This window comes from Euprymna scolopes, chromosome 1 (genome assembly GCF_053919585.1).
Source record: "Euprymna scolopes isolate OS-2025 chromosome 1, ASM5391958v1, whole genome shotgun sequence".
Taxonomy (NCBI): Eukaryota; Metazoa; Mollusca; class Cephalopoda; order Sepiida; family Sepiolidae; genus Euprymna; species Euprymna scolopes.
The window spans coordinates 27,336,379-27,361,198 of record NC_136482.1 but is presented as its reverse complement, the minus strand read 5'-3'; the positions used below and the strand labels follow the sequence as shown (position 1 = coordinate 27,361,198).

The 24,820-nt window shown below is 33.4% G+C and overlaps 1 protein-coding gene across 1 annotated transcript; it reads right to left on the bottom strand.

Moving 5' to 3' along the window:
* Positions 1–2,504: 2,504 nt before the first annotated feature.
* Positions 2,505–24,402, bottom strand: LOC145289517 (complement component 1 Q subcomponent-binding protein, mitochondrial-like). Its single transcript, XM_080136421.1, has 6 exons — positions 23,904–24,402; positions 16,358–16,508; positions 11,866–11,953; positions 8,707–8,833; positions 7,307–7,395; positions 2,505–2,820 (listed from the first exon to the last, which is right to left on the bottom strand). The coding sequence occupies exons 1-6, from the start codon at positions 24,304–24,306 to the stop codon at positions 2,671–2,673; spliced, it is 1,008 nt and encodes a 335-aa protein (XP_079992547.1). The 5' UTR covers positions 24,307–24,402; the 3' UTR covers positions 2,505–2,670.
* Positions 24,403–24,820: the final 418 nt, after the last annotated feature.

Here is a 24,820-nt window from a genome sequence, read left to right as displayed (position 1 = left end):
GGACCATGGTTCTCATCTTGAGTGTTAGTCTCACAATGTTTTGTTTGATATCTTCAGGTGCATCTTGTCAAACTCCGGAATTTTTCAAACTCCGGAATCTGAATGAAACCTCTTATTAAATCTTGAATGAAACCTCTTATTAAATCTATGGAAATAACATGCTCTCCTATCAGCCATGACTAGACTGAAGTCTAAAGTAATTTGTAGTCATATGCTTAGTATTGCCTGCACTAAGGATCGAATAATCAATCACCAGAAGAGTGTCCCTTAAATAAAGTACTAAGTAAAATTCCGTTCTATTATACCACAGGTCCTTGCGAACAATTCTAGTACACCTTTTATAACTCTGTCATGGCTGATGGAATGAGAACATGCTACTCCCATGGATTAGATAAAAGGCACTGTTCGAAATTCCTTATAGATTTTCAGATTCAACAGAAGATTCCCCGGGTTCAACAAGATACACCCGAAGAAGATTGAAGATTACAATCAACCAAAATATGAGAATAACACTTAAGATGAGAACAAATAACCCCAATTATTAATCCTTATCAAGAAAAGTGAGAAGAGTTAAATCAAGTAATTCACAATTTTATTACTAGTATTGCTCACACTGCTGATTGAACCACCAGAAGAATTTCATTTAGATCTAAAATGTTATCAAGTACTTTATCCATTACATCATGGGTCCTTGAGAATTGTGGCTGTCAGAATCATACGTTACCGACCACCACTTTAAAATGCCAGAAAACTGGTTCAAAGCTTCACCCGTGTATCTTTTCTTCTTTTTTAACATGGAAATCACTACTTATCAGGCCCGGAAGCCACTTGGGGATAAGGGTTATTGTGTGTACAGTAATCAATGGGACAATATCGTAGTAATCGTTAGTAATAGATGTCTGATAAAGTGTCTTACTTAAGGGGGCAGTTTATCAGGAACTTGTTTATGTTGGACTTGAAGACATTCAAGTTGTAGTCAGGTGGGAAACAGGCAAACAGAAGAGAGTTCCACAGGCGTGCACTTCTAAGAAAGAAGCTTTGTTCATAGAATCTACATTTTGATTTAGGCACAGATAAAGAGTGGGAAAAATTACTGACAGTGGTTTCAGCTTGGGAAACAGATATTTGTTTGGGGTTCGTTTTTAAAAAATGAACTTTAACATGTAAGCTTTCACATCGTGCCATGTTCATTTCAACAATGATAGCTGTGATTTTGAGAATGGTGACAACGAAATGCATTATTATTGCCTGTAAACACAGTAATAAAATCTAATAAAATAAAGAAACAAAACAAAGTTTACTGCACTTACATTGCTTCTTAGTCATTCTGTGTTGGTGTTAAAATAATCCATGAATGCATTGTGATCATTAGATTCTTCACTGACAACCACAGTTGCCTGTGAGGTTGAGTTAATTTCCATGTCTTGACAAAGAGCTTTTTCTTCATCTGTTGCCAAGGTCATTGAAAAATGATTGCATCATTTTATCATTCCGGATGCAATCCTCTCGCTGTATAAGAGTTAAATACATCCTAAAATAAGAGTACTATTGTCACATCTGAAGGGAAGCTGCTCAAAGCACTCTTTCCTGCCTTGACAAGGTACAAAACTGACTGAAATCTAATAGGTGATATCCTTTTCTCCTTACAACCTTTTTCATACAGAAGAGATGTTGCTAGTTTATCTTCGTTCTATTGGTATTTTCATGGCAAATATTTGACTGAGCGTCAATCTATGCTCCGACCAGCATTTTGTATAGAAAATAATTTGAGGAGTGGTATACATAACTCATTTTTGTGATACATGGCACTTAGAATTGTATGATTTTTTTTTTTTTGGTGGTGGTGGTGGTGGTGGTGGGGGGGGGGGTCAATTTTTTTAACCCAGTCACTGTTGATAGAATGAGAATGTTATTCTATAAAATAAAAATACAAATTATCAACCTTGATCAAAAAAAATTCAGAAATACAAAGTGATAGGTTTTTAAGTTTTGTGAATCATGAAATTCACTTAAATAATAAAGAACTTCTAAGCGAAAAATAAATACTTGTACAGTTTAATCAAGACATTAAAAAAAATGAAAATATCGAAAAAAAAGTTTATATTGTATGTATCCGTTATGGAATGAAGTTCTCCGAAAAAAATTTCACTTAATTTCATCAAGTAGTTTTTGTTTTACAGCTAAAAAACAATTTGTTACGCTACCAAACAAACGGTTTGATTTTTAGAAAAAGCTAGCATTAAAGATGGGGAGGGAGTGTCGGCACTTTAAACTGTTATCTCCCCGTGGCGTTTCTAAAATCCAAACAACCGCTGTAAAAAAAAACAAAAAAACCCCAAAAAACACTACTAGATCAAATTAAGTGAAATTTTTTTTTCTGGAGATCTTCAGCTCAAAACATACGTACAATATAACTTTTTTTTCGATATTTTCATTTTTTTAATGTCTTGATTAAACTGTACAAGTGCTGAAAAATAAACAAAAGAATAAGAAACAAGAATGCATTGATTTTATTTTATTTTATTGTTTTTGTGAGTATCGTTTGTTTTTTTGTTTTTTGTTTTGGTAAATGCCAATCGTATGGCTACATTTCGGAGAAACCGACAACACACGCAGAATTACAAGATGGAGGAAAAAAAAAAAAAAAAAAAAAATCCAAAATTTTCTGAATTATTTTTTATCCACAAATTTTTTTATACCATCCAAGAAGGTCAAATATCTTTTATGTTCATAAACTGTTGAGAAATCCATCAGCTGGTTGATGAACTCGTCGTTAATCCCTCGTTCGTCTAACATGTCCATCAATAAATCATAAAGATTCTGGAAAAAAAAAAAAAAAAAATTAAAGAATTATTGCATTTTGATGACATTTATCTCGGTTTTAAATATTAACAGAATTATCTTAACTTATTTATACTATTATGTTTCAAATTGAAAAGATTTACCAGGAATTAAACAATTTTAAACAAAACATTAACGTGCATTTAAATAAAATACTAGGTAAAAATTAATATGTAGTTTTCAGTTATTTTGGAATTCAGGTGAAGATATTGAAAGGTTGTGAGTTATGGAACTGTAGTCAGTAAATTTTAAAATAAACATCTGCAAATTAGTGTTTCAACAAAGACAGTGGGAAAAGACAATTTTTGATAAATACAGTCAAAAGTAAAAACAAGATTTAAATAATTAGGGGGCGGGGGATAGAATATTGTATACTAGCGTACCCGGCGTTGCCCGAGTGTTTGTTTTTCATGGGGGGGAGTTTTAAAAAATGTTATGGTAGGTAAGTAGGAAGGATCAAACCCGGAGTCATGAGTAAAAGTAGGAAAATAAAGTGTGAAAAAAACATCTGCAACGTTAACAGTTCGGCCACCAAGAAAAGTCCATTCCAGTTGTTTAGGAAAAAAAAAAAAAAAAAAAAAAAAAAAAAAAAAACGACTACGGTAGGTCGGCGCGAACGTGAAAATATAATGTGAATTGTCCAGCACGCTAACTACTACGCCACAGAGCACTGCAGCTTAGTTTAGTGATTTTAAATAACTTCACATGAAAGAACTACGAAGCCAAACCGGTGTTCTCTTCTTAACTGTTCCTTGTGAACGATCCCCAAACGGTGTTAAGTGGTGGCAGGGGGAGGAGGAATTTATTAGAGAGAAAATATTTTACCACTTCCATTGATCTTAACCGCTTTTGGCCGTGACTTCTCAGCAGAAAAAGTATAGAAATCTAAGATTATCGAGGAATTTGAGAAATAATAAGTCTATAACACACCTCAGATATTGTTCTGCCGTTTGTGCATATTATATTTGCATGAAATATCTTGATTTTTAATCCTATTAATGTCAAAATCAGACGGGAAAAAATGAGTTCATTTTATTTATATAGAGATGTAAGAAAATGAGAGTTAGATAATGCAGTAGTCTTTAAAAAATAACGGGACCTCATTCCAGTGTTTTCTATATAAATCCGTATTAATTTAACTAATAAAAATGTGTTAGGTTTGATACTATTTAAAAAGACTGTCGGTAAAAGTAATTTTCATCAACTAAATATTCTTTAAATAAAAAACGAATATATATGGTACTATCGCTTCCCCGGGAGGGTTACTTGATTGAGAAACGTTCTGGAAATGCAACCAGCTCCCCGGGTGTTAGACACAATATCCGACGATATCCAAACGATAGGCACATGTTGGAAACATCAACAAAAACGGGTCGATATGTCGTCGGCTATAACTCTCTGGCATGGGTTGCTTCTTGTGTGTTCATTGCGTCGTAACAGACAGCTTTCTGTCGTCGTATTAATGGGAGAAACCACAGGCTGAAATCGAACACTTGTACAAAAATAGCGAACAAATGCATTTTTATAAAAAAATATATAATTTATTTAACAGTTAAGTAAGAAGCATATTTAGTCGACCCATTGCGTGCACACCAAACTATATCCCGCACGTACAGGGTGCAAGCTTCAACTGTTTAAAACAATGAAATTATATTTAATTCTATCTTCATCTTCATTGAAAGAGCGAGGAGGGGGGAGTGAAAGAGCGAGGAGGGGGGAGTGAAAGAGCGAGGAGGGGGGAGTGAAAGAGCGAGGAGGGGGGAGTGAAAGAGCGAGGAGGGGGGAGTGAAAGAGCGAGGAGGGGGGAGTGAAAGAGCGAGGAGGGGGGAGTGAAAGAGCGAGGAGGGGGGAGTGAAAGAGCGAGGAGGGGGGAGTGAAAGAGCGAGGAGGGGGGAGTGAAAGAGCGAGGAGGGGGGAGTGAAAGAGCGAGGAGGGGGGAGTGAAAGAGCGAGGAGGGGGGAGTGAAAGAGCGAGGAGGGGGGAGTGAAAGAGCGAGGAGGGGGGAGTGAAAGAGCGAGGAGGGGGAGTGAAAGAGCGAGGAGGGGGAGTGAAAGAGCGAGGAGAGGAGTGAAAGAGCGAGGAGAGGAGTGAAAGAGAGAGGAGAGGAGTGAAAGAGAGAGGAGAGGAGTGAAAGAGAGAGGAGGCATTCATAGAAAACATTTAAACATGGTTTTGTTCTTTCTGGTTTGACCTTTCAAATTCTAAGGTCTTATATCGTTTTGCCTTGGTTCAATATTATAAACAAGCTGTCATTGTTGGCTTGAGTAATAGCAGAACGTTTTCAAAATCACAAACACCTGCTTACACATCTGCACTTCACAAGTACAGACCAAGTTAGGCACAAAGTTTATTAATGTAGAAGCCCCCAGCACCCTCAAAAGAGGCTATGCCATTGTGCCACATATATGTGACATAATCCTTTAATTAGATTATGTATTTAAAGAAAATTTCTAAATTTAGTTTTAAGCCAACGAAAAATGTATCTTTTTGTTTTTTTAATTTTGTCGTCGATGCAAAATGAATATGGAAGAAAAAGAGTATAGGACAAAGAGAGCGAGAGAGAGAGGGTATAGGACAGAGAGAGAGAGAGAGAGGGTATAGGACAGAGAGAGAGAGAGAGGGTATAGGACAGAGAGAGAGGGTATAGGACAGAGAGAGAGGGTATAGGGAAAAAAGAGAGGGTATAGGGAAAAAAGAGAGGGTATAGGGAAAAAAGAGAGGGTATAGGGAAAAAAGAGAGGGTATAGGGAAAAAAGAGAGGGTATAGGGAAAAAAGAGAGGGTATAGGGAAAAAAGAGAGGGTATAGGGAAAAAAGAGAGGGTATAGGGAAAAAAGAGAGGGTATAGGGAAAAAAGAGAGGGTATAGGGAAAAAAGAGAGGGTATAGGGAAAAAAGAGAGGGTATAGGGAAAAAAGAGAGGGTATAGGGAAAAAAGAGAGGGTATAGGGAAAAAAGAGAGGGTATAGGGAAAAAAGAGAGGGTATAGGGAAAAAAGAGAGGGTATAGGGAAAAAAGAGAGGGTATAGGGAAAAAAGAGAGGGTATAGGGAAAAAAGAGAGGGTATAGGGAAAAAAGAGAGGGTATAGGGAAAAAAGAGAGGGTATAGGGAAAAAAGAGAGGGTATAGGGAAAAAAGAGAGGGTATAGGGAAAAAAGAGAGGGTATAGGGAAAAAAGAGAGGGTATAGGGAAAAAAGAGAGGGTATAGGGAAAAAAGAGAAGGTATAGGGAAAAAAGAGAGGGTATAGGGAAAAAAGAGAGGGTATAGGGCAAAAAGAGAGGGTATAGGGCAAAAAGAGAGGGTATAGGGCAAAAAGAGAGGGTATAGGGCAAAGAGAGAGAGTATAGGACAAAGAGAGAGAGTATAGGACAAAGAGAGAGAGTATAGGACAAAGAGAGAGAGTATAGGACAAAGAGAGAGAGTATAGGACAAAGAGAGGTGAGAAAAATGTTCAGCAGATGAGAGCGAGTTGACAGGGTTACCTGGTTAGCGACACGCTTTCTAACCCCTGTTAGTTACTAAGCGAAAAAGAAAGAAAAGAGAAGGATAAAAAAACTACTGACAAGAGAGAGAGAGAGAGAGAGAAAAGGAGACATTTTGGGACAGACACCCCGCCGAGCCGGACAGATTGAAAGAATTCCCATCCTGACAAACCAGAGAAAGGAGAACGGACCAACATCGTTGAAATATAGAATGTCGACTCTACGAACACAAGGAACATGGCGCACCAAAAAGACACACAGCAAAGAATAACTGAAACCAAAGAGATAATGCCGACCATAAAATGACGAGGAAATGGCGAACTTTACAAATATGTTTTCAAATTATGGACTAACGGAGAGACAGATATCGAAAACATTTTAATCAACCGTCTGAAGAAGAAAAAAACAAAACAAAAAAAAACTAAGTCCTCTCTCTGCATACCTCTCTCGCATATTAAGGTAGCAAAGTTCATTTTGCCATTGTTTTGTTTGTATTTATGTATTTTTCTTGTATCGATATATTTCTTGTCTGCATTTTCAGATAGTAAATTAAGATACCCCTTCCACATCCTTGTAATTTGTTTTTATTTTATTTAATCCCCTCTACTGTAGTTTATTTCTATAATAAAATTAACTTGAAACTTTATCACTGGCATTCGTACTTCATCCTTTCTTGCATTCCATTGTGTTCGAACCCTTGTGTCTTATTTTTACTCTTGTCACATGTGTGATAAATATTTGCTTTTCGTAAATTTTGTTTTATCTACCCCCACCTTTTATCACGTGTTACAATATATATATATATTTGCCTTACACAAACTTATGAAATTTTTCTGAAACATACGAAAGAACGATAAACATTGTGTATTAAATACGATGATCTTCCAGCATTATATTTGAAAGAACGGATGCTACCTAGGAAATGTTTATTTAAAAGCTGTATGAGAATTAAGACAAAGAGGAGCAAAACAAAACCAACTTACTCCATCCATTGTTTCAGCTCCGAGGCTGTACATCTTTTCACTCCACTCTCCTTCATGAATTGTCACTTCATCGATTTGGAATAAATCCGCTGTAAAAAATTAAAAAATGCTCTTATAAGTTACTACCAAGAAAGCAATTTTAATTAAATTTTTTTTCATCTTCGCGTAAATCTAGTTCTACCTTAAAGAAAATTTGTATTCCAAGAAATTAATAGCTAAAAAGACTATTAAAAAAAAATTAATAGCTAAAAAGACTATTAAAAAAAAAATTAATAGCTAAAAAGACTATTAAAAAAAAAATTAATAGCTAAAAAGACTATTAAAAAAAAAATTAATAGCTAAAAAGACTATTAAAAAAAAAATTAATAGCTAAAAAGACTATAAAAAAAAAATTAATAGCTAAAAAGACTATAAAAAAGAAATTAATAGCTAAAAAGACTATAAAAAAGAAATTAATAGCTAAAAAGACTATAAAAAAGAAATTAATAGCTAAAAAGACTATAAAAAAGAAATTAATAGCTAAAAAGACTATAAAAAAGAAATTAATAGCTAAAAAGACTATAAAAAAAAAATTAATAGCTAAAAAGACTATAAAAAAAAAATAAATAAAAAAAAAACTTAAAATCATACATAAAAAAAGATTATGTTATAATCAAGATTGCTTTTTCTTTTTTTTGCTTCTGGTTTCTGCTTCACAGATGGGACAACGGTGACAAGCAAGATGTGGCACCTTCCGATTAATGATTCTCTTCCTCTCAGATACCCCCTTCCCCCCATGTTAAGAATGGCTTTCTTGTTCGCTTGACCATGTCCAATTATCCCGCCAACAGAAACTGGTTGTCAAAAAGAGCAGATAATCTCTTCCTGGAAAAAAACAATCCTGTCTCTCAGAGATCCCTATCAGATGGAGGGGGGGGGGATATTTCATGGATATCCTCTGTACTTAGTAACATAATGAAAAAGAATGGAAATCTGCTGAAGGAAAGCAAAGTAAAATCATGATAATGGAATTGGTTTTAGAGTTAGGATTTTGATAAAAAAAAAAAAAAAAAAAAAAAAAAAAAGAAAAGAAAAAATCATATTTGGCATTCAAAAGCAATTTTATCTTTTAATGCACAATTTACCACGATTAAATTTCTAATTAATATTGTCTGCGCTTTTTGACTTCAGGTTTCTGCTTGGCAGATGGGACAATAATGACAAGCAAGATATGGTCCCTTCTGATTAATCAGTATCTTCCTCTTAATATCGTGAAAGCTCCCCTCTGTTTTCATGTTAAGAATGACTTTCTTGTCCACCTGGCCATGTCTATCCAGCCAAATAGATGGCAGAAACCAGGAGTCAAAAAAGAGCAAACAATCTTGACCAATCAAGATTTATAAAAATAAAGTTTTCCTCACTCATATTTTCTTCTTCATGAGCCGATGGATCTTCATCGAATTCAGCCGATGGGAAGGAGCACTGAAGGGCAAACACTTCTTTCTCACCCTGGTTGATCTCGACTGTAAATGGCGGCCGAGAAACCATCTAAAAGAAAGTTAAAAAAAAAAAAAATAAATAAATAAATAAAAAGGTACAATTCAATGTGCACATCTATATAAATAAAAAAAAAGGTATAGGTGTCGTTGTGTAAATATTTAACTGAGAAACTACTTGTCACATAACACCGAAATTAACAGGAAATAATAATCATACACCAAGGATGGTTTATAAGAAATAAAATCTTTGTTTGGATGGATGAATAACATACAGACGTCAGCAAGGTGAAATGTAAAATGTCCATTTCAACTTGCCGACATTTTTTTTTTTTTCTTTCTTTCTTTCTTGGTTGTTATGTTTTGCATCGAACTGGGGAACCGTTTGTTAGGAGTCTCGAACCTAACCCTTTATTATTATTATTATTACTACGGGGGTACCGTGTTCGGACACCTGATTAAGGCTGGAGGGCAAAATGGCCGAAACGTTGTGACTATAAAAACCAAGATGAGGAAGTCAGTCTGACAATCTCAATAAATGAAAACACCTCATCTCAAAAATACAGACAATTACTGTTTTTTTTTTCAAGTAAAAATATTTTGTTAATATAAGCCTTAAATTTGGAAGTGATACTTTAAAACTAAGAAATGCTCTTAATGTTGTAATGCCTCATTGCACACATTTTGTAAGACTACAACAAAATCGGAGCGAAATTCCAACAGAGTTTTCAGATTCAATATATGCCATATATATGGTGCATTAAAATGTTTTCTATTTTAGCAGGAAATCCCAGTTTTAAGGGTTCGGTAAAAATATTACGAATAGTTTCGTAGAGGTAAAAATATGCCAATCTATAAGATTTCATTAAGAATCGATAGAATAGCATTTTCTTTGAGAAACAGGATTTGCAATTAATCTTTATTTTAGCTTTCGTGGGTCTGAAGCAATGTAATAGTTATTTTTATATAAAGTGCAACTTCAATCTTGATTTAAGAAAATATGCTGACGAAAAGACAAAGAAATAGTGGTGCGCATAAGTTTTGAATGAAAAAAAAAAATAGAATAGCCTTTAAAGGAATTCTTTTTAAGTCGTCATGAATTCATCTTGTGAACAGTTTAGGTGGTGCTGGTGACAGCTTTGGCTACAGTGGAGTAGCAGATTTGTCCATGGCGGCTTTCTTAGCAACTTCAAGTTTAGGACCTATTTTAAATTGCTACCACAAGAATTCACAATAGTCAATATAAAGATTGCCAAATTAAAGAATGTGCATTTGTTAAGGAAGGTTCCTTTCCAATAATTAACTTTGGATACCTCATAGTCAATGGTTCCTAGTTGTTTTTTTATTCTTTTGAAGGGGAGGAGGCTCGTTTTTTTTGTTGCTTCCTCGTTATTTAGCAGTTCAAACCAAATGATCAATGTCATTTTTTTGTTTGTTTTGTTTCAAATTTTTTTTTTGCTGTAAAATGACTTGTGTATGCTCTTTTTTTTTTTTTGTTGAACCGTTTTGGAAAATGTTAAAAATTTTCTTGAGTTAATTATTTCTAACACTTTTTTATAGAAAAAAAAAAAAAAACAATCTTTTGTAGCAGAATAAACTTATGTTTTTTTGAACCAATGCAATTAAGAACCAATAAGTTATTGCATTCAAAAAGAAATTATATTCAATTATAATTACAAATACAATAAAGGGTAATAGTCATGTTAGTTTGAAGTCTGGTAGTTTCCAAAACGGTTGTTCTGGAGAATGTTCGTTTTTGTTGAAAATAAGGTAACACAGGTAAGGAGAAGCATTTTCATTTCTTTCAGTAAATTATTTTCGAGCTCCTCGCATCCTTTTTGGTAATTTTTTTTTTTTTTTTTTTTTAAACTCTGCTTGTCGAAAGTTCTTTTTTTAGTGTTTATATATAGCCTCTCCTCAAGTAATAGTGGGTAATTTGCATAAAGTCACTTATGCAAATTGACCTAAAAGTTTTAATATTTATAACAGATGAAGCATATTAAAGAATTTTGATCGGCATGTTTAATAAAGAGGGACACAGTTCAAACTATAGATTAAAATTGGCTTTATAATAGACACCTATTAATAATAATAAAAAAAAATTTTCTTGGTTAAAAAAGTACTTGATCAATTTGTGATTTTTGGAATACAAAATCATTGTGATGAATATGTACATCATAAAAATATTTTTGTATTTATTTTTTTTTAAAAAGTGTAAGTCTGCCAAGCTTACACAGCAAAAAAACAAAAAAAAACACCAGCTACAACCACTATCAACAACTTCCCTTATTCTCTCTTTGTGCCTAAATCTAAACACAGATTCTATGAACTAAGCTTCTTTCTTAGAACTGCCTGCCTATGGAATTGTTCTGCTGGTCTGCTTTCCAGCTGACTACAATATCATTATCTTCAAGGCCAATGTAAACAAGTTCTTGCTGAACCAACCCCTTAAATAATCAAATCACACCAAATTTCTATGACTAACGATTACTACACTTATCCTGATAACTACTGTACACCCATTAACCCTTATCTTTAAATGGCCTTTGGCCTTGATAAGTGGTCACTTGCCTGCTTTTAAAAAAGCAACGGAATATGTTAGAAACTCAAAAAGGATTTGAGGAATAAACCCTTGATGCTTCAGATCAAACGTAGGTTGTACAATAATATTGTGGGGTCTGAATTTACATCAGATGTCTATAAAATGAAAATACTTTGAAGGACAGCAGCAATATACAGGAGATGAAGGATACAACTATGGAAACTTCATACTCGTTGACATAATCCTTCGGGCCAAGATCAAAGTGTAGTATCCATTCTTCAGATGCTACACTTCAATTTCATTTTCTCTCAGTGGAAGAGAAATCTTTCACGCCCGAGACAGTTATTTTTGTTCCTTTTCTCCACGTTAAAACTGACCCTGGTGCCTAACTGACCCGTGGGGAGGCATTGTAAATAGGAACATAATCCCTTGAAAATGGCTCATCAGAAGTTGTGATAAAAAAGAAAAAAGAAACTTATTACAGCAGATTTCAAAATAGTTAGACACAATTGTCAACTCCGTTTTGCCTTTCCATGACTCACCTGTGTAGCATCATCATCTTTTTGGTCACTTATCACTTCATTTTCATCAGCATCAACGGAATGATTAATATTCAAGTTGACAGTAATTCTGAAAAGAATCAGAAAAATATTAAAGACAACAAACTTAACAGAAAACAATTGAATTTTGTTTTTCTTTTAGATGAGAAAAAATGAATTCAAGAAAAAAAAAAAAAAAAAAAAAAAATCTAATTTAACAATTTAAGAAAATTTAGTTTCAATAAATATAAAATAGACCTGCCTTCAACAAAACGATTGATTGTAGGTCGTATAGTATGTTAAAAATGTGCATCTTGTAAACAGAAGTACTTTTGTTTTGTATATAGTCTTCAAATGATAGGAGGAACCTTGACAAGTCAGAATACTCCTGGGAGCAATATAGTAACTCAAAAGCAACTCTCGAACACTCCCAAAATGAGGAGTCATTAGGACCATCATCCAAAAGAATAATCTTTGGTGATTTTTCAAATTGGTAGACAAATAGCTCAAGCAAAGTATCTTGAGAAGGAATTTGAATTAACTGAAGATATTTAGAGTTTCAAAAAAACCAAGGATCAGTTGAGATTTATTTTTTGATTAAGATACACAAAATTTTGAAAAAAAAAAAAAAAAAAAAAAAAAAAATTATTAAAAATGTGGAGCATGTTATGTAAAAGGAGTTGGAATTCATCTTCTATTGGAATTAATTTGTATTGATCTTGTCTTTCATATATAAAATTGAATAATATTTAACAAAATGTAAAAAGTGTGTCCAAGTTATTTTTCCAAAATTTAGATTAACTTAAAAAAAAAAAAAAAAAAAAAAAGTTAGGATTGTGTGGTTATTTGAATAATACATCCAGAAACTATAACTTAAAATTTAAAGGGACTTTTTTTTTTTTTAAGATGTTCTAGCATTGATAACTTTCTATAAAAGTAAAGCACAAGCGTTTTTATTTATTTTTATATATATATATATATATATATATATATAAAAAACTATTTTAAATATTTTATCCAAATATAGACAAATATTTAATCCCACCCCCAAATGCTCTATCTAAAAATCCTAAGAATCTTAAATTTCCAAAGCTCAAAAGCATACAAAGGTTTCTACTTTTTTTTCTTTTTGCAAGGAGCTACAAGTTGGAGACCAATTGTTCTAAAATCTGGAAGACTTAGTGTAACGAGAGAAAATGTGGCTTGCTATTTTTAATACTTCTAAAACCAAACTTTGGTTTCAGGTTTAAGTGAATGGTTCTCCTTTTGAAGAAGCTCCTTGTTTTGATATACTGTTGAGGCAAGAAAGAGTCCTCTGGGATGAGGCCACAGTACTCCATCTCGAACCGAACGTGACTTGGGTATAGGATTGCATTGGCAGTAAAATGATCCAAACATTTTTCCAGCAATCTAACGGATTGGACATTCAATTCTAGGAGCCAGGGTCAGGATTTGAGAAAGTTTAAGAGACCTTGTATCTTCAAACTCCACAACCCTGTTCTCTATGGTCACAGAAGAAATGTTAGTTTTGTACACACTTTCAATATTTTCATAAGTTCTAGACTGAGTTGGATTCCTCCTCAAAAAATTTTGTTTTCCTACCACAACTGCAGAAAACTTTACTTCCTTCCGGTGTGGTAGATATCAAACTGAATTTCTTAAAACTGTTTGAGTAGATGGCATCATCCTTTTGTGATGTTATAAATAATCTTGCCTGGTTTCTTTCAACTTCATTTAGTGATAACATCCATTGTGCACGGAAACAAACACAAAAAACGTCCACAGTGTTAGTGGTCAAAAACCAAAAGATGGAATTAATTAATTCAAATATTTTAGATTTAATAATTTTTCTTTTATGCAAATGTCTGAATTTTCATTAAATTACATCTTGCACGCCTTTCGTTAAATACTGAAAGATTACTAAACAACTCTTCAAAAACAAATGGACGTTCCTCAGGTTTTTTAGGGAACATCCATTCATCTCTGAAGAGTTGGTTAGTGATCTTTCACTATTCAACAAAATAGGTGTAAGACATAATAAAATGGAAAAAAAAAAGAAAAAAAATCTAATAAAAATTTATAAGTGAATTAATTTGAATTTTGGGAATGATCAATAGTAAACATGCTCCCAAGGTGAAAATTCACTTTCATTAAGACACACACACACACACACACACACACACACACACACACACACACACACACACACACACACACACACACACACACAGGGTGTCAGAATGTGATGGAAAGAAATCAAATAAAGTGCTTGATCGCAAATGCGAGAGCTAAATACAAAAGGAGGAGGAAAAAAAGAAAAGAAAAAAGTCATTATTATTATCATTATTAATAGATTTCTGACATTACCCTTTCAAGGTCAGAATAAGCAGTCTCCATGTTTCAAATTTTCTGCATATTCTTCCTTTGTCAAGTCCCACTTTAATTACTGCTGTTTCTTGATCTTTCAAGCAACAATTACACTTCTATGATTCATTAGAAATTTTCAAAGCAAATTCTTAATATTCACCGTTCCTAACATTTGAATTCGCCCATAAAATTTTTAATGCCATAATCGTGATTGGTGTTCGACTCGATGTGTTTTGTAATTAGGATTTTATCAGAAAAACAAAATGGAGTGTCAATTTCAGAATGCAAAATTTGAATTTTTTTTCATTCTATGCAACATTTTGGTGCTTATTTAGAATTGCACTTATTTAAGAAAACAAAAATAAAGAAAACCCTTTATACAGTACCTACTTGTCATGGCATGAAGATGTTATATTTCAAAAGTCACAAAAAAAAAAAATTATAAATTTCTTTTTTTCTTTTCAAGAAAATCAAATTTTTTGATTACTGATTAAAGTATTTTAGTATTAGATTGTTAAGTGGGGGGCGGGGGGGGTAACAGTGATCAATTTTGAATTCAATCAAGTATGACGACTGATTTGCTGTATCAAGTCATAAAATTTGATTTTTTTTAAAGATAAAAATAAAGAAAACTACCTGATCAAATTATGATTTTTGGAATATATCAGGTTTGTTCCATGACAGGTATGTAGATTAAAGATTTTTCTACATATTTTTACTTAAATTTTTCATTATATAAGCAAATCTAAATAAACACCCCATTTATTTTTTATAGATGCCAATCCCACTTGCTGATGCAATTTCACATCTCAACATGCAATTATTGCATCATCTTAATGCTGCTGCAATTGTTGCATCATTACATTATTATTAAAACATTTTACATTCAATAGTCAGGCTGAATATTCCCAAATAAAGAAATTAGGACCTAAACCACAAAATAGAAATTATGAGTTTTTTCACGTAAATAATTAAATGATTCTAACACATATCCAACTAAGCCATTCCACAGTAATGTAACAATCTGAGTGTTAAAGTTTTAAACCAAATTATTAGCACACAGGGTTATAATTACAACATCTTTAGGATTTGAACTATTCAAACTATTGTCCGAATCTTGAGTATCATTTCTACATTTTCAGATGATGTAATCTCTGATCATCTTCACATGTATCTTGTCGAACTCTGGAATCTGCGTGGAATTTCGAATGGAGTCCTTTAATCCACAGGGATAGCACACTGTTGTTCCATGAGTCATGACTAGATAAAAGTCCGAAATAATTTGCAATTGAATTTTACTGTTGCCTTACAACTGAATTTTATAAGAACTCATGGCATAGTCGATAAAGTAGTTGGTAAAAAAATTCAGTTGTAAGTTACACTCTTCTAGAGATTAAAGGTTTAATTCCAGGTGTGGACAAGACTCAAAATACAATTACGAATTACTTCGAACTTTCACCCAGTCATGGCTGACAGAATGAAAGCGTGCTGCCCCATGAATTAAATAAAGGATTCCGTTCAAAATTCTGTGTTAATTACTTAGTTTGACAAAACACTTATGGTTGAAGGTTACATCGACTAAAACTTGAAAATAACACTCAAGATGAGAACGGTAGTCCAAATAATACAAAGATCTCAGCCAACTGAATTTTCTTTAAAAATGAAAGTGTCATGCAAGTCACAGTAATAAAGAAATAAGTGTGAAAAAAAGTTTTAAAAAACGTATCGAATGTAACTTGACTATTGTTTATTAAAAATTTGTATCATGGATGCAAAAATAGAAATTGCAGATTTATCTTCACTTACAGCATCGCACAAAAGAATGAACGTTAAACACATCGACTGAACTGTTTAACTGGAAAGTGAATGCACAAACCATTAAATCAGGACAATATTTGAGCAGATGTCAAGTTATATTTGCCCCATTGTTTTGTTAAAAGTAAAACAAAGCTAGGAAAAAGACAAAGCAGGCTCAAAACTAAGTCAACAATAATGATGTTACAGATGGATTATGCAAAAAATGTCATACGTAGAGCACAGGACAAACTTCAGTCTGTGCACTGGGATCAAACCTAAGTTACTAATGTCATCATCGTATATATTAAAAAATATAGTTATTCCTACTTACGTCTCATTACCCAAATTCTTAGTAAGGGTCACTTTGGCATGATCAGTAACAATGTCAAATCCGTGAATGACTGGCAACTTTGATGGATATTTCTTGGTATTTTCTCCAAGTTTTATTTCTTTATCCAAGAATCTAGAGAGCTCGGCATCAACTATGGAGAAAAATAAAGCACAATCAAATCTTAACATTTACAGGTATCAAGTTTTTTCAAAAGTGCTAAGAAAAAGAAAATAGAGAGGAGGTGTAGGGGGGGTAATGAAACTTGGAGTTTTCTTTTTTACAATAGCCAACAAAAACAAAAAGGGTGAAAAAAAAAAAAAAAAATGTTAAAAGATAAGTTAATTTTCTTAGATAAGTTTTGTTTCAACTTATTTTAACGCATATATTTACTTTGAAAGAAAAGCAGTATCAAGTCTTGAGTTAGAAAAAAAAGATTAAAAAAATGGCAGTTTTTGTTATAGCCATTTGGATCCTTGATAATCGCTCAAAAATCAAAAAACAACACGACTAGAATATTACATTTTCTCAAGATTGGTGACATTTATTGGATGGGTTTGTCTCTCTCATAATATATATTTCATGTAGCTGCATAAAATTTTATATATCAATTTTCAGTACTTCAAGAGTGCTTAATACGCAAGTAGAGCTAGGTAGTAAGTTATGAATATATGCATGGCAATTAAGCTTACACAAAATTTTCTACATTTCATCCTCCTGACGCATTAGTCTTACGAATTCCCATGAGGGTGAAATTCGGAAAATTCTATATAATTTAATTGCCATATAACAATTATACCAAATTTTCTACTATTAACGATTACTACATTGTTGTCTCGATGACAATAAAGATGAAGATAAAAGTTAATGGATGTACAGTAGTACATCCATTAACTTTTATCTTCAAGTGGCCTTCAGGCTTTGATAAATGGTCACTCTCCTGTTAAAAAAAAAAGTAACGGAATATGTTAAAAACTCAAAAAAAGATGTGAAGCCACTTAATATAAGGAGCAGTTAAGCATGAAAGACAAGAGGAGCCTACTTTCCTTAGTCTGAAGACCAAGGTTTGGTAAGAAGAAAACAATCAGCAGAAGAGTTCCACAACCGTGCAGTTCTTAGAAAGAATACAGAGATGTATTACAATCAGGTGTCAACAACGAATTGATGAAGACCACTAGACCGAGTTAAACAAGCTGAACAAAAGCAGAATAGATCAGACAATTCTGAAGGACACTTGCCATAATAGTATGTATAGAAAAGACTGAGACTAGCAACATCATATCCGTGAGAGAGAGAGGTTGTAGTGAAGAAGAAATAGGTCAACCAAATTACAGAAACTTTTCTGCAATTTCTCAATAACCCGCAAATGGAACAGAGATCACCATCCCAAATATGACAACAGTACTCCATATACAGTTTGATAGATTTGTAGAGATAGAGAATAGCCTTAAGTGCGAGAAAGTTTGGAGTGATAGAGAACAGAATTTACAAGAAGCAGAAAAAGCAAGGGATCGAGTATATAAACTTCAGCAAAGATTTGATGAGAAAGAAAGACCAAGAAGTTTTAGAGTCGATTTCTCATCAAGAACAAAGCTATCCATGAAAATCTCAGGAAGAAAAGGGTAACACCTATGATCGAAAGACATAAGGATCAAACTTAACCATTTCGTATCCTAATCTACAACTGAATCCAGGTCAACTTCTAGATTAGCTGCACATTTCTAATTCGAAGGAGATGAGTGAGAAACATCAAAATAAAGTATTGTTAACATAGATGTTCAGTGTTATGGGGAAATAAGGTAAAGTTTTTTTTTCCTTGAGTACAAGTCTAACTTTCTCAGACTAACTGCTAATATATTGAATCTGTGAAAGTGACTATTATAAAACGTCTCATTCCAATGACAACCATTTTGAACACTAGTTGTCCAGTTGCAAAGCTTTCTGTACTTATCCAATTTATGATCCACAATCCGACAACTACATGTCACCAGTAGGTTACGCAAGTAGTCAGAAGATCCTAAGCGAAGACTGTCAGATGATTAATTTACAATGTGGCACCTCGTCTTCACGTTAAGAATGGCTTTCTATTTAGAAAGACTCTTAACATGGAGGAGGGGGGGATTTTCAATGACATGGTGTTAAAATTCATTTTTAAAAAAATATTTTCGATTTAATGAATTTCACGCTTTCATTAAAACTTGTATTCTGACAGCTGATTGGATAATCACTTCGACATCTAACGGTTTAATCTGCTGGAAGATGCTGATGCAAAATTGCTGGAGATTGGGTTTTGAACTGGATAAATACCCAACTTTCATAATAAATGTAGGTTTTCACTTAAGTTGTTAAATTCATAAATTTTACTTTTATTTTTACATCTTTGGAGGTATGCACTCTACTGGATGCTGATAGTATAAGACAAAATAGAATCGATAGGTTGGTAGTTGGATTTTATGGCACCTAAACCCTTAGATCGTTTTATGATGGAACCGCCAAACTGTAACTTTATCTTGGCAGTGGTATTGAAAAGAAAAAAAAAAGTCTGCAAACAATTTTTTATTTTATTTTATTTTACGTAGGTTTTGCCATTTTATTTTAGAAATTAATATTTCTGGAGTCTTTTTTTCTTTTTGCAGTTGTTTTTTTTTTTGTAAGTTAGGAATTCTGTATTCTCATAATATGTGCATTGTTGCAAGCTGAATATTAATTTAATGTCAATTTAGTTTAATATCAGTTGCATAGAGGGAAATGATAGGAGAATGATATGATCAAAGTTTTGCGGTGTGGTCCCTGGCCTTGGTAGTCTGGTCTTATTTCGGCATTCACTTTAGAGCGGTTAGACCGACTCCGTTCAGAGAATTTACTGAATCCCGAACGACAGCTGATCAAGGTAAGACAGTCCATGGCAGAAGCAGATACGAGAGTTAGTCAATTGTAGTTCCAGTGGCGAACTCTATAAGGGCGAGGTCCATTGATCAGCTCAGTATCCCATTTCACCATCCTAAGCTACATTTTCAGTTGGCCTCTGCAATGTTTTTTCCAACTGATGAGGAGCTAGATCGATTTATGGATGAATAACAATGAAAAGTGTGACCAAACCAACAAAGATGTCTTGTGAGAAGAGTTTGTTGTAGAAAGGATACATTACAGCAACAATAAACAGCAGCATTTGAGATGAACTGTTGCCAGCAAACAAAGGATGTTGCATAAAGAGCAGTGATCGAACACTTCAAATTTTCATCAGTAGGTTGATCTTATCGGCCAGGTTTCAGAGCCGTGAGAGCTGGATAGATGCAGATTCAGTACCAAGTTTGATTTCAGGTCTGGACCACAGCCAAGATTGACGACGGCAAAAAGCGAAACAAGCACTACTGATGCAGTTGTTAAAAAAAACAGCAAACGAAAACTGGTATACCTAGGCATAGTCGTGGGGTGGCACCTACTGACCTACAAAATAGTCCATCTGAACATGGGCAACCATGATTACAAAAAATCCTTCCACATCAATTACCACCTTCTTTGGGAACCTTAACAAGATCACCACTGATAGTCAAACCTCCAATTCCCCGGGTTCTCCCCCCCAATACTGATTTTTCAAAGTGGGTGGGTGTGAAAATGAATGCTCAGTGCTTTCAAACAGAGTCAGCCATTTCTCCTGCCACGAGATATACATGCAGGTTCAGGAACAACTTGTGAATGACATTCCGTCGTTATTCCAAACATGCCAAATACAAATCACTGGCCTTTTCATCTAGCATTTTTGACAATAGCGTCTTTAGGTATTGCCAAGAACCACATCAACAAACAATATAAATTAGGCATAAATATTTTAGTAAAAGAAAATAAAGTATATTAAACAGGCATGCATATGAAAATAAAAATATGTAAAAGGTAGCTGTGTGTTTGTAAGGCAAGGGTTGCGCAATCTCCAACCACAACTCTTCTGGATCAGCACTACTCGAGTCCAGTGGCAAGAAGTCCAAGACAACTAGAAACAATGCTGAGATAAGTGGAGGGCACATACAGCACCTGGAAGCCCCAAATGGTCACCCATTTTAGACTTAATGTTGCTTAACTTCAGTGATCTAACCGAACCCGGTGTGTCAACGTGACTATACGTAAGTCATATACTTATGTGAGCATGTGGCATTGTATATAAGTGTGTGTTGGTTTATCTTGTTTTTGTTAGTGCATAGGAGTGGGTAGCAATTTTTTCTGTTTGTCTGATTCTTACTAGTGTATAAGAATGTAGGTGCGAAGAGTCTTCTTTTTTTACAACTTGCCTCCGTCGGTCCAAAAGCATGAGGGAATGTTGAGTGGACGTTCTAGAGTCGTTCCTTATTTTACGACTTTGCCAGTCGGACTTAATTTCAATAGTGTATAAAAAAAAGAAGAAAAAAAAGAAAAAAAAAAGCCAAGTTGAAATTCTGTAGAAGTACCAAAAATTTAGTAACTATCCCTAAAACAGTAGAATGGCTTAAGAAGGACGAATTAATTTACGTTAAATTATGTACGAAACTCATCTGACACTATAAATTCCAATATTTTCCCTTCTTTCCGACAAGTTTTTCAGGGTATTTCCACGTAAAAAGATAGAATCTTATCGTTTTTTTTAAGGGAGGGGGTAGCTGAAATCGTTAATCTACAAATTTACCCAAAATTCCATATCTCTAAAGTTTACGGATCGTACTGAAATAACATTTAGAAATCCATTTTTAACGCGGAGAGAGGGGAGGGGTTTGTGAATTATTCTGTACTTTTACCAAACAACTTAAGATACTGTAAAATTGAATTTAACTTAAAAATCCTGCATAAGTACCCAACAATTCTTACATAGTAAACTGAACGTACATGCTGCAAAAAAATTCAAATAAGGAAATTAATTTTTTTTTTAAATTTTATTTGATACGTAATCGATATTCACGATAGAAAAATCAAAGTTCCAGATGAAGAGGGCGTAAATTAATTCGCCAAAGTTCAAACCTTACCCCCCCCCCAAGAAAACGATTTTTTATTTTTTAATGATGGTAAGTTTATAAACCAGATATCAGTAGATAGGTTCCAGATGTATATTATTTCACATTTTTTTTTAAAATTTTGATCATGATCGACTATATAAAAAAATTAATTTTATTCTTACCCACGCTCGATCATTTTCTAACCTTCAATCCGACCCTCCGAAAAGGGGAAGGTCATGAAATTCGAGGTCACACATAACACTAGTTTCTGTACACTGAGAATAAAACGTTTTTTTTTTATTAGAAGACCCGCCCCGCGCCCCTCCTAGCACACGCAAATAACCAAACACTTATTTAAAAGAGTTTCATTTAATAAGTTTCTCAAACATTTTTTTTTTCTAAATAATCTACTCCAACTTATAATGATGAAACAAATTGGTCATTTCCTTTTCAGGTTGAGATCAACATTCGAACCGGATTTTTTTGACGATTTTAAAAAAATTTTCATTTAATTTTCAATTTCGGCTTACTACAAAAAAAAAAAAAAAAAAAAAAAGTTGGCCAGGACAACGTAAAGATGCATAAGTTAAACGAAAAATAAAAACTTGATTTTCTTGTTAATTATTTAAAACAAGAATTTTGGTCAATTTTTACGACGTGCCCCCACTGCCCCAGCGTATTATAAGCACCCCAACCTCCCCATGTTAAGAACGGCTTTCGGAATACTCCCCAACCTCGAAAGCCGTTCTTGGTACTAGTGCAAAGAGTGATCCGGACGTAAATAATAACGTTATTTAAAAAGCCATTCTTAACATGGGGAGGCGAGGGCGTTTTGTACATACTTCAACCTTACAATTGAATAAAAAAACAAAAAACAAAAAAAAAAACTTTAATTAAACTTGGAAATACGATTTAAAAAATAGCGCGGATCAGTAAGTGCACTAGCACCCCGTTCTTAACATGGGGGAGGTTAGGGTGTTTATAATACACTGGGCACGTCGTAAAAATCGACCCAAATCTGAATTAAAACTGAAATCTTAAAACTTTTCAAGCACAACAATTTCGCCTTTATTTTCGTGTCCGCGTTTTCAAAAACTACCTGGCAAATATACTTGGTGAACCAAGTGCAAGAGATTAAAATAATTGCATTTAAAAAGACGATTAGAATCTAAAAAGATCTCTCGGTTGGAATATGTGAGATAGCGGGTGAATGTCTAGCATCCGGTAGGATGGCCTATTCGCATCTTGAAGAAAAAAAAAAAATCTTAAGAATTTTGGCGATAATCGGAAGGAATTCAGTTTATAGTTCTTTATCCGGGATTCTACTTTTATCTGCCTCCCTTCCCGACCCGAAATCTTCCAAGTTAAATTTAATATCATTTGATCATCGAATCATTAATTGAAACAAATTTTTATGACTAATTTTGGTTGAAACAATACTGTTTGAACCTTGATTTATAAATTGTATGTAAAAAAGGAAAAAGAAAAAAAAAGCACGAAAACTTTCAATTTGCTAAGAAATTTAAAGATACTTAAAATGACTAATTCTTTCCAAATTTCGAAGGGTCACTAAATTTGTCATTCTTTTTTCCTCGATTATTAAAACATTAAAATGAAAACATCGAAACGGCGTTTCGACGAAACGCATTCTGGTAAAATTAATTTCGTAATATTTGTTTTTAATGTTTTCATAATTCACTTTTGCAATTTTGATCTCAATATTTAATAATAAAAACAATTCAATGCGTACTTTAAACGCGCGAAATTGCTTTGGTACTTATGCACTTATGTATTGTGCTAAAATAATATTTAGAAAGCCGTTCTTAATATGGGGAGGGTGTTTTGTAACTATTCTGTACTTTCACATAATTTAATTAAAGATATTGTAAAACTTGAAAATACTATAAAAAAAACTCGAGCAGTACAAAACATGCATCGGTATTTTTAGAGACTCCATTTAGTATATATATTTGTAGTTCCGGGGGGGGGGCAAACTTTTGCACAATATTATATTTAGTACTTATGTATTTTTGGTACCGTGCTGAAATAAATATTTTGAAAGCCATTCTTAACATGGGGAGGGTGTTTTGTAACTTTTGTGCTTCAGCCTTACAATTAAAAAAAAAAAAAGCGTAAAACTTGACTTTAACCAGAAAAATATATTTACAAATAGCGCGATACCAAAAATGCATAAAATATAATCTTCCTTAAAAATAAAAACTGACCACGTGATGAGTTTTTTTTTTAAAAACATTTCCCGTCCTTTAATAAATCCTTGTTACGTTTAATAGACGTTTAAAATGTAAAACAAAGTTTAGAAAGGTAAAGTCAATTTAATCATTTTAATTTAATAATTACATAATCCAAACTTACAAGGTTTTAAAATATTAAAAATAAGACAAATGAAAAGAGAACGAGGACTTGTTTAAAATACGAAAACAAAGGTGAAAATTATATTAACAAATCTGAAATATCTTGAAGGTGAATTAGGGTTAGGTTTTGGGTTTGAAATTTAAAAAAAGAAAATAGGGGGAAAGGAAATACATTTTTAAAAATCGAAATGGGATAACGAGAGAAAGTTTTTAACTTACCCTCTGTGTGTAAAGAACTGCTGAAAGGGGTGACATTGAAAAGTCGGGATGATTGTTTATTCGAGGTATTCGTCCAGAGTTGCAATGTAGACGTCCAAGATGAAAACCTGGCACAACTGGGGGCAAAGAAAAGGCCACGGGATGAGAGATTCGCCTTAGAAAAGAGTGAAGAAGCCAAACGAGGTTTTGATGAAATGATGGAAGAAGGCGTAGTAGTCACCGAAAACTCGGCAGAATTATGTAAAAGGGTCGGTCTTGTTTTGGTTGTAAAATAACGTCCACCGCCGGCATATTGGACGCTCAACCGGTTTATAGGGCTATTTGTGCCTTGTAGAAGAATTGAGCTTGTCAAATGTCGCAATCGGGGCATCATTTTACTGGAAGTTAACGAGAAGGAAGTCATCTTGAAGGAGAGAAGCGATTATTCTCGAAGAGAACAACGTGGTTGCCTTCTACGCATGTGCTTACCTCACCAAGGCCGGTAACTCTTCTATCTTTTTCTCTAATCTCTTGAGTCTTTCTCCAAAAATAACCTGAAATTTCCTCTTTACTATCCATATTTTTTTTGTTGAAATAAATCTATTACTAATAGAGATTTAGTATCCGTCTGTATAAAGTCGAGACTATACTATTAATTCTATTAACTTAATATTATAAATATGTTTTAATGTTCAATTTAGTTTTAAAGCATTTATTAAAATAGCCAAGAAAAAAAAAAGGGGGGAGGAGTGTGAAAAAAATAAATATACAACAAATAAATATTACCAAAGGCAAGCTAAGCTCCCCCTCCTTTACCTACCTAGGTACAGTCATAATGGTGTTTTAACTTATTTTAAAGTATTTTTTTTTTACTTTAAAATTAAAGTAGTGTAAAACCTGTCAAGTTAGAATTAAAAAAAAAAAAAAATGGTGGTCTT

What these genes read in the sequence shown, in the direction of transcription:
- LOC145289517 (XM_080136421.1), bottom strand. Translation starts at nt 24,306, where the DNA reads ATGACTTCCTTCTCGTTAACTTCCAGTAAAATGATGCCCCGATTGCGA. An exon ending in AAGATGATGATGCTACACAG is followed by an intron (nt 8,834 to 11,865) that starts GTGAGTCATGGA and finishes ACTTTCTTTTAG; the next exon opens with ATGGTTTCTCGGCCGCCATT. An exon ending in GAGCTGAAACAATGGATGGA is followed by an intron (nt 2,821 to 7,306) that starts GTAAGTTGGTTT and finishes TTTTTTTTCCAG; the next exon opens with AATCTTTATGATTTATTGAT.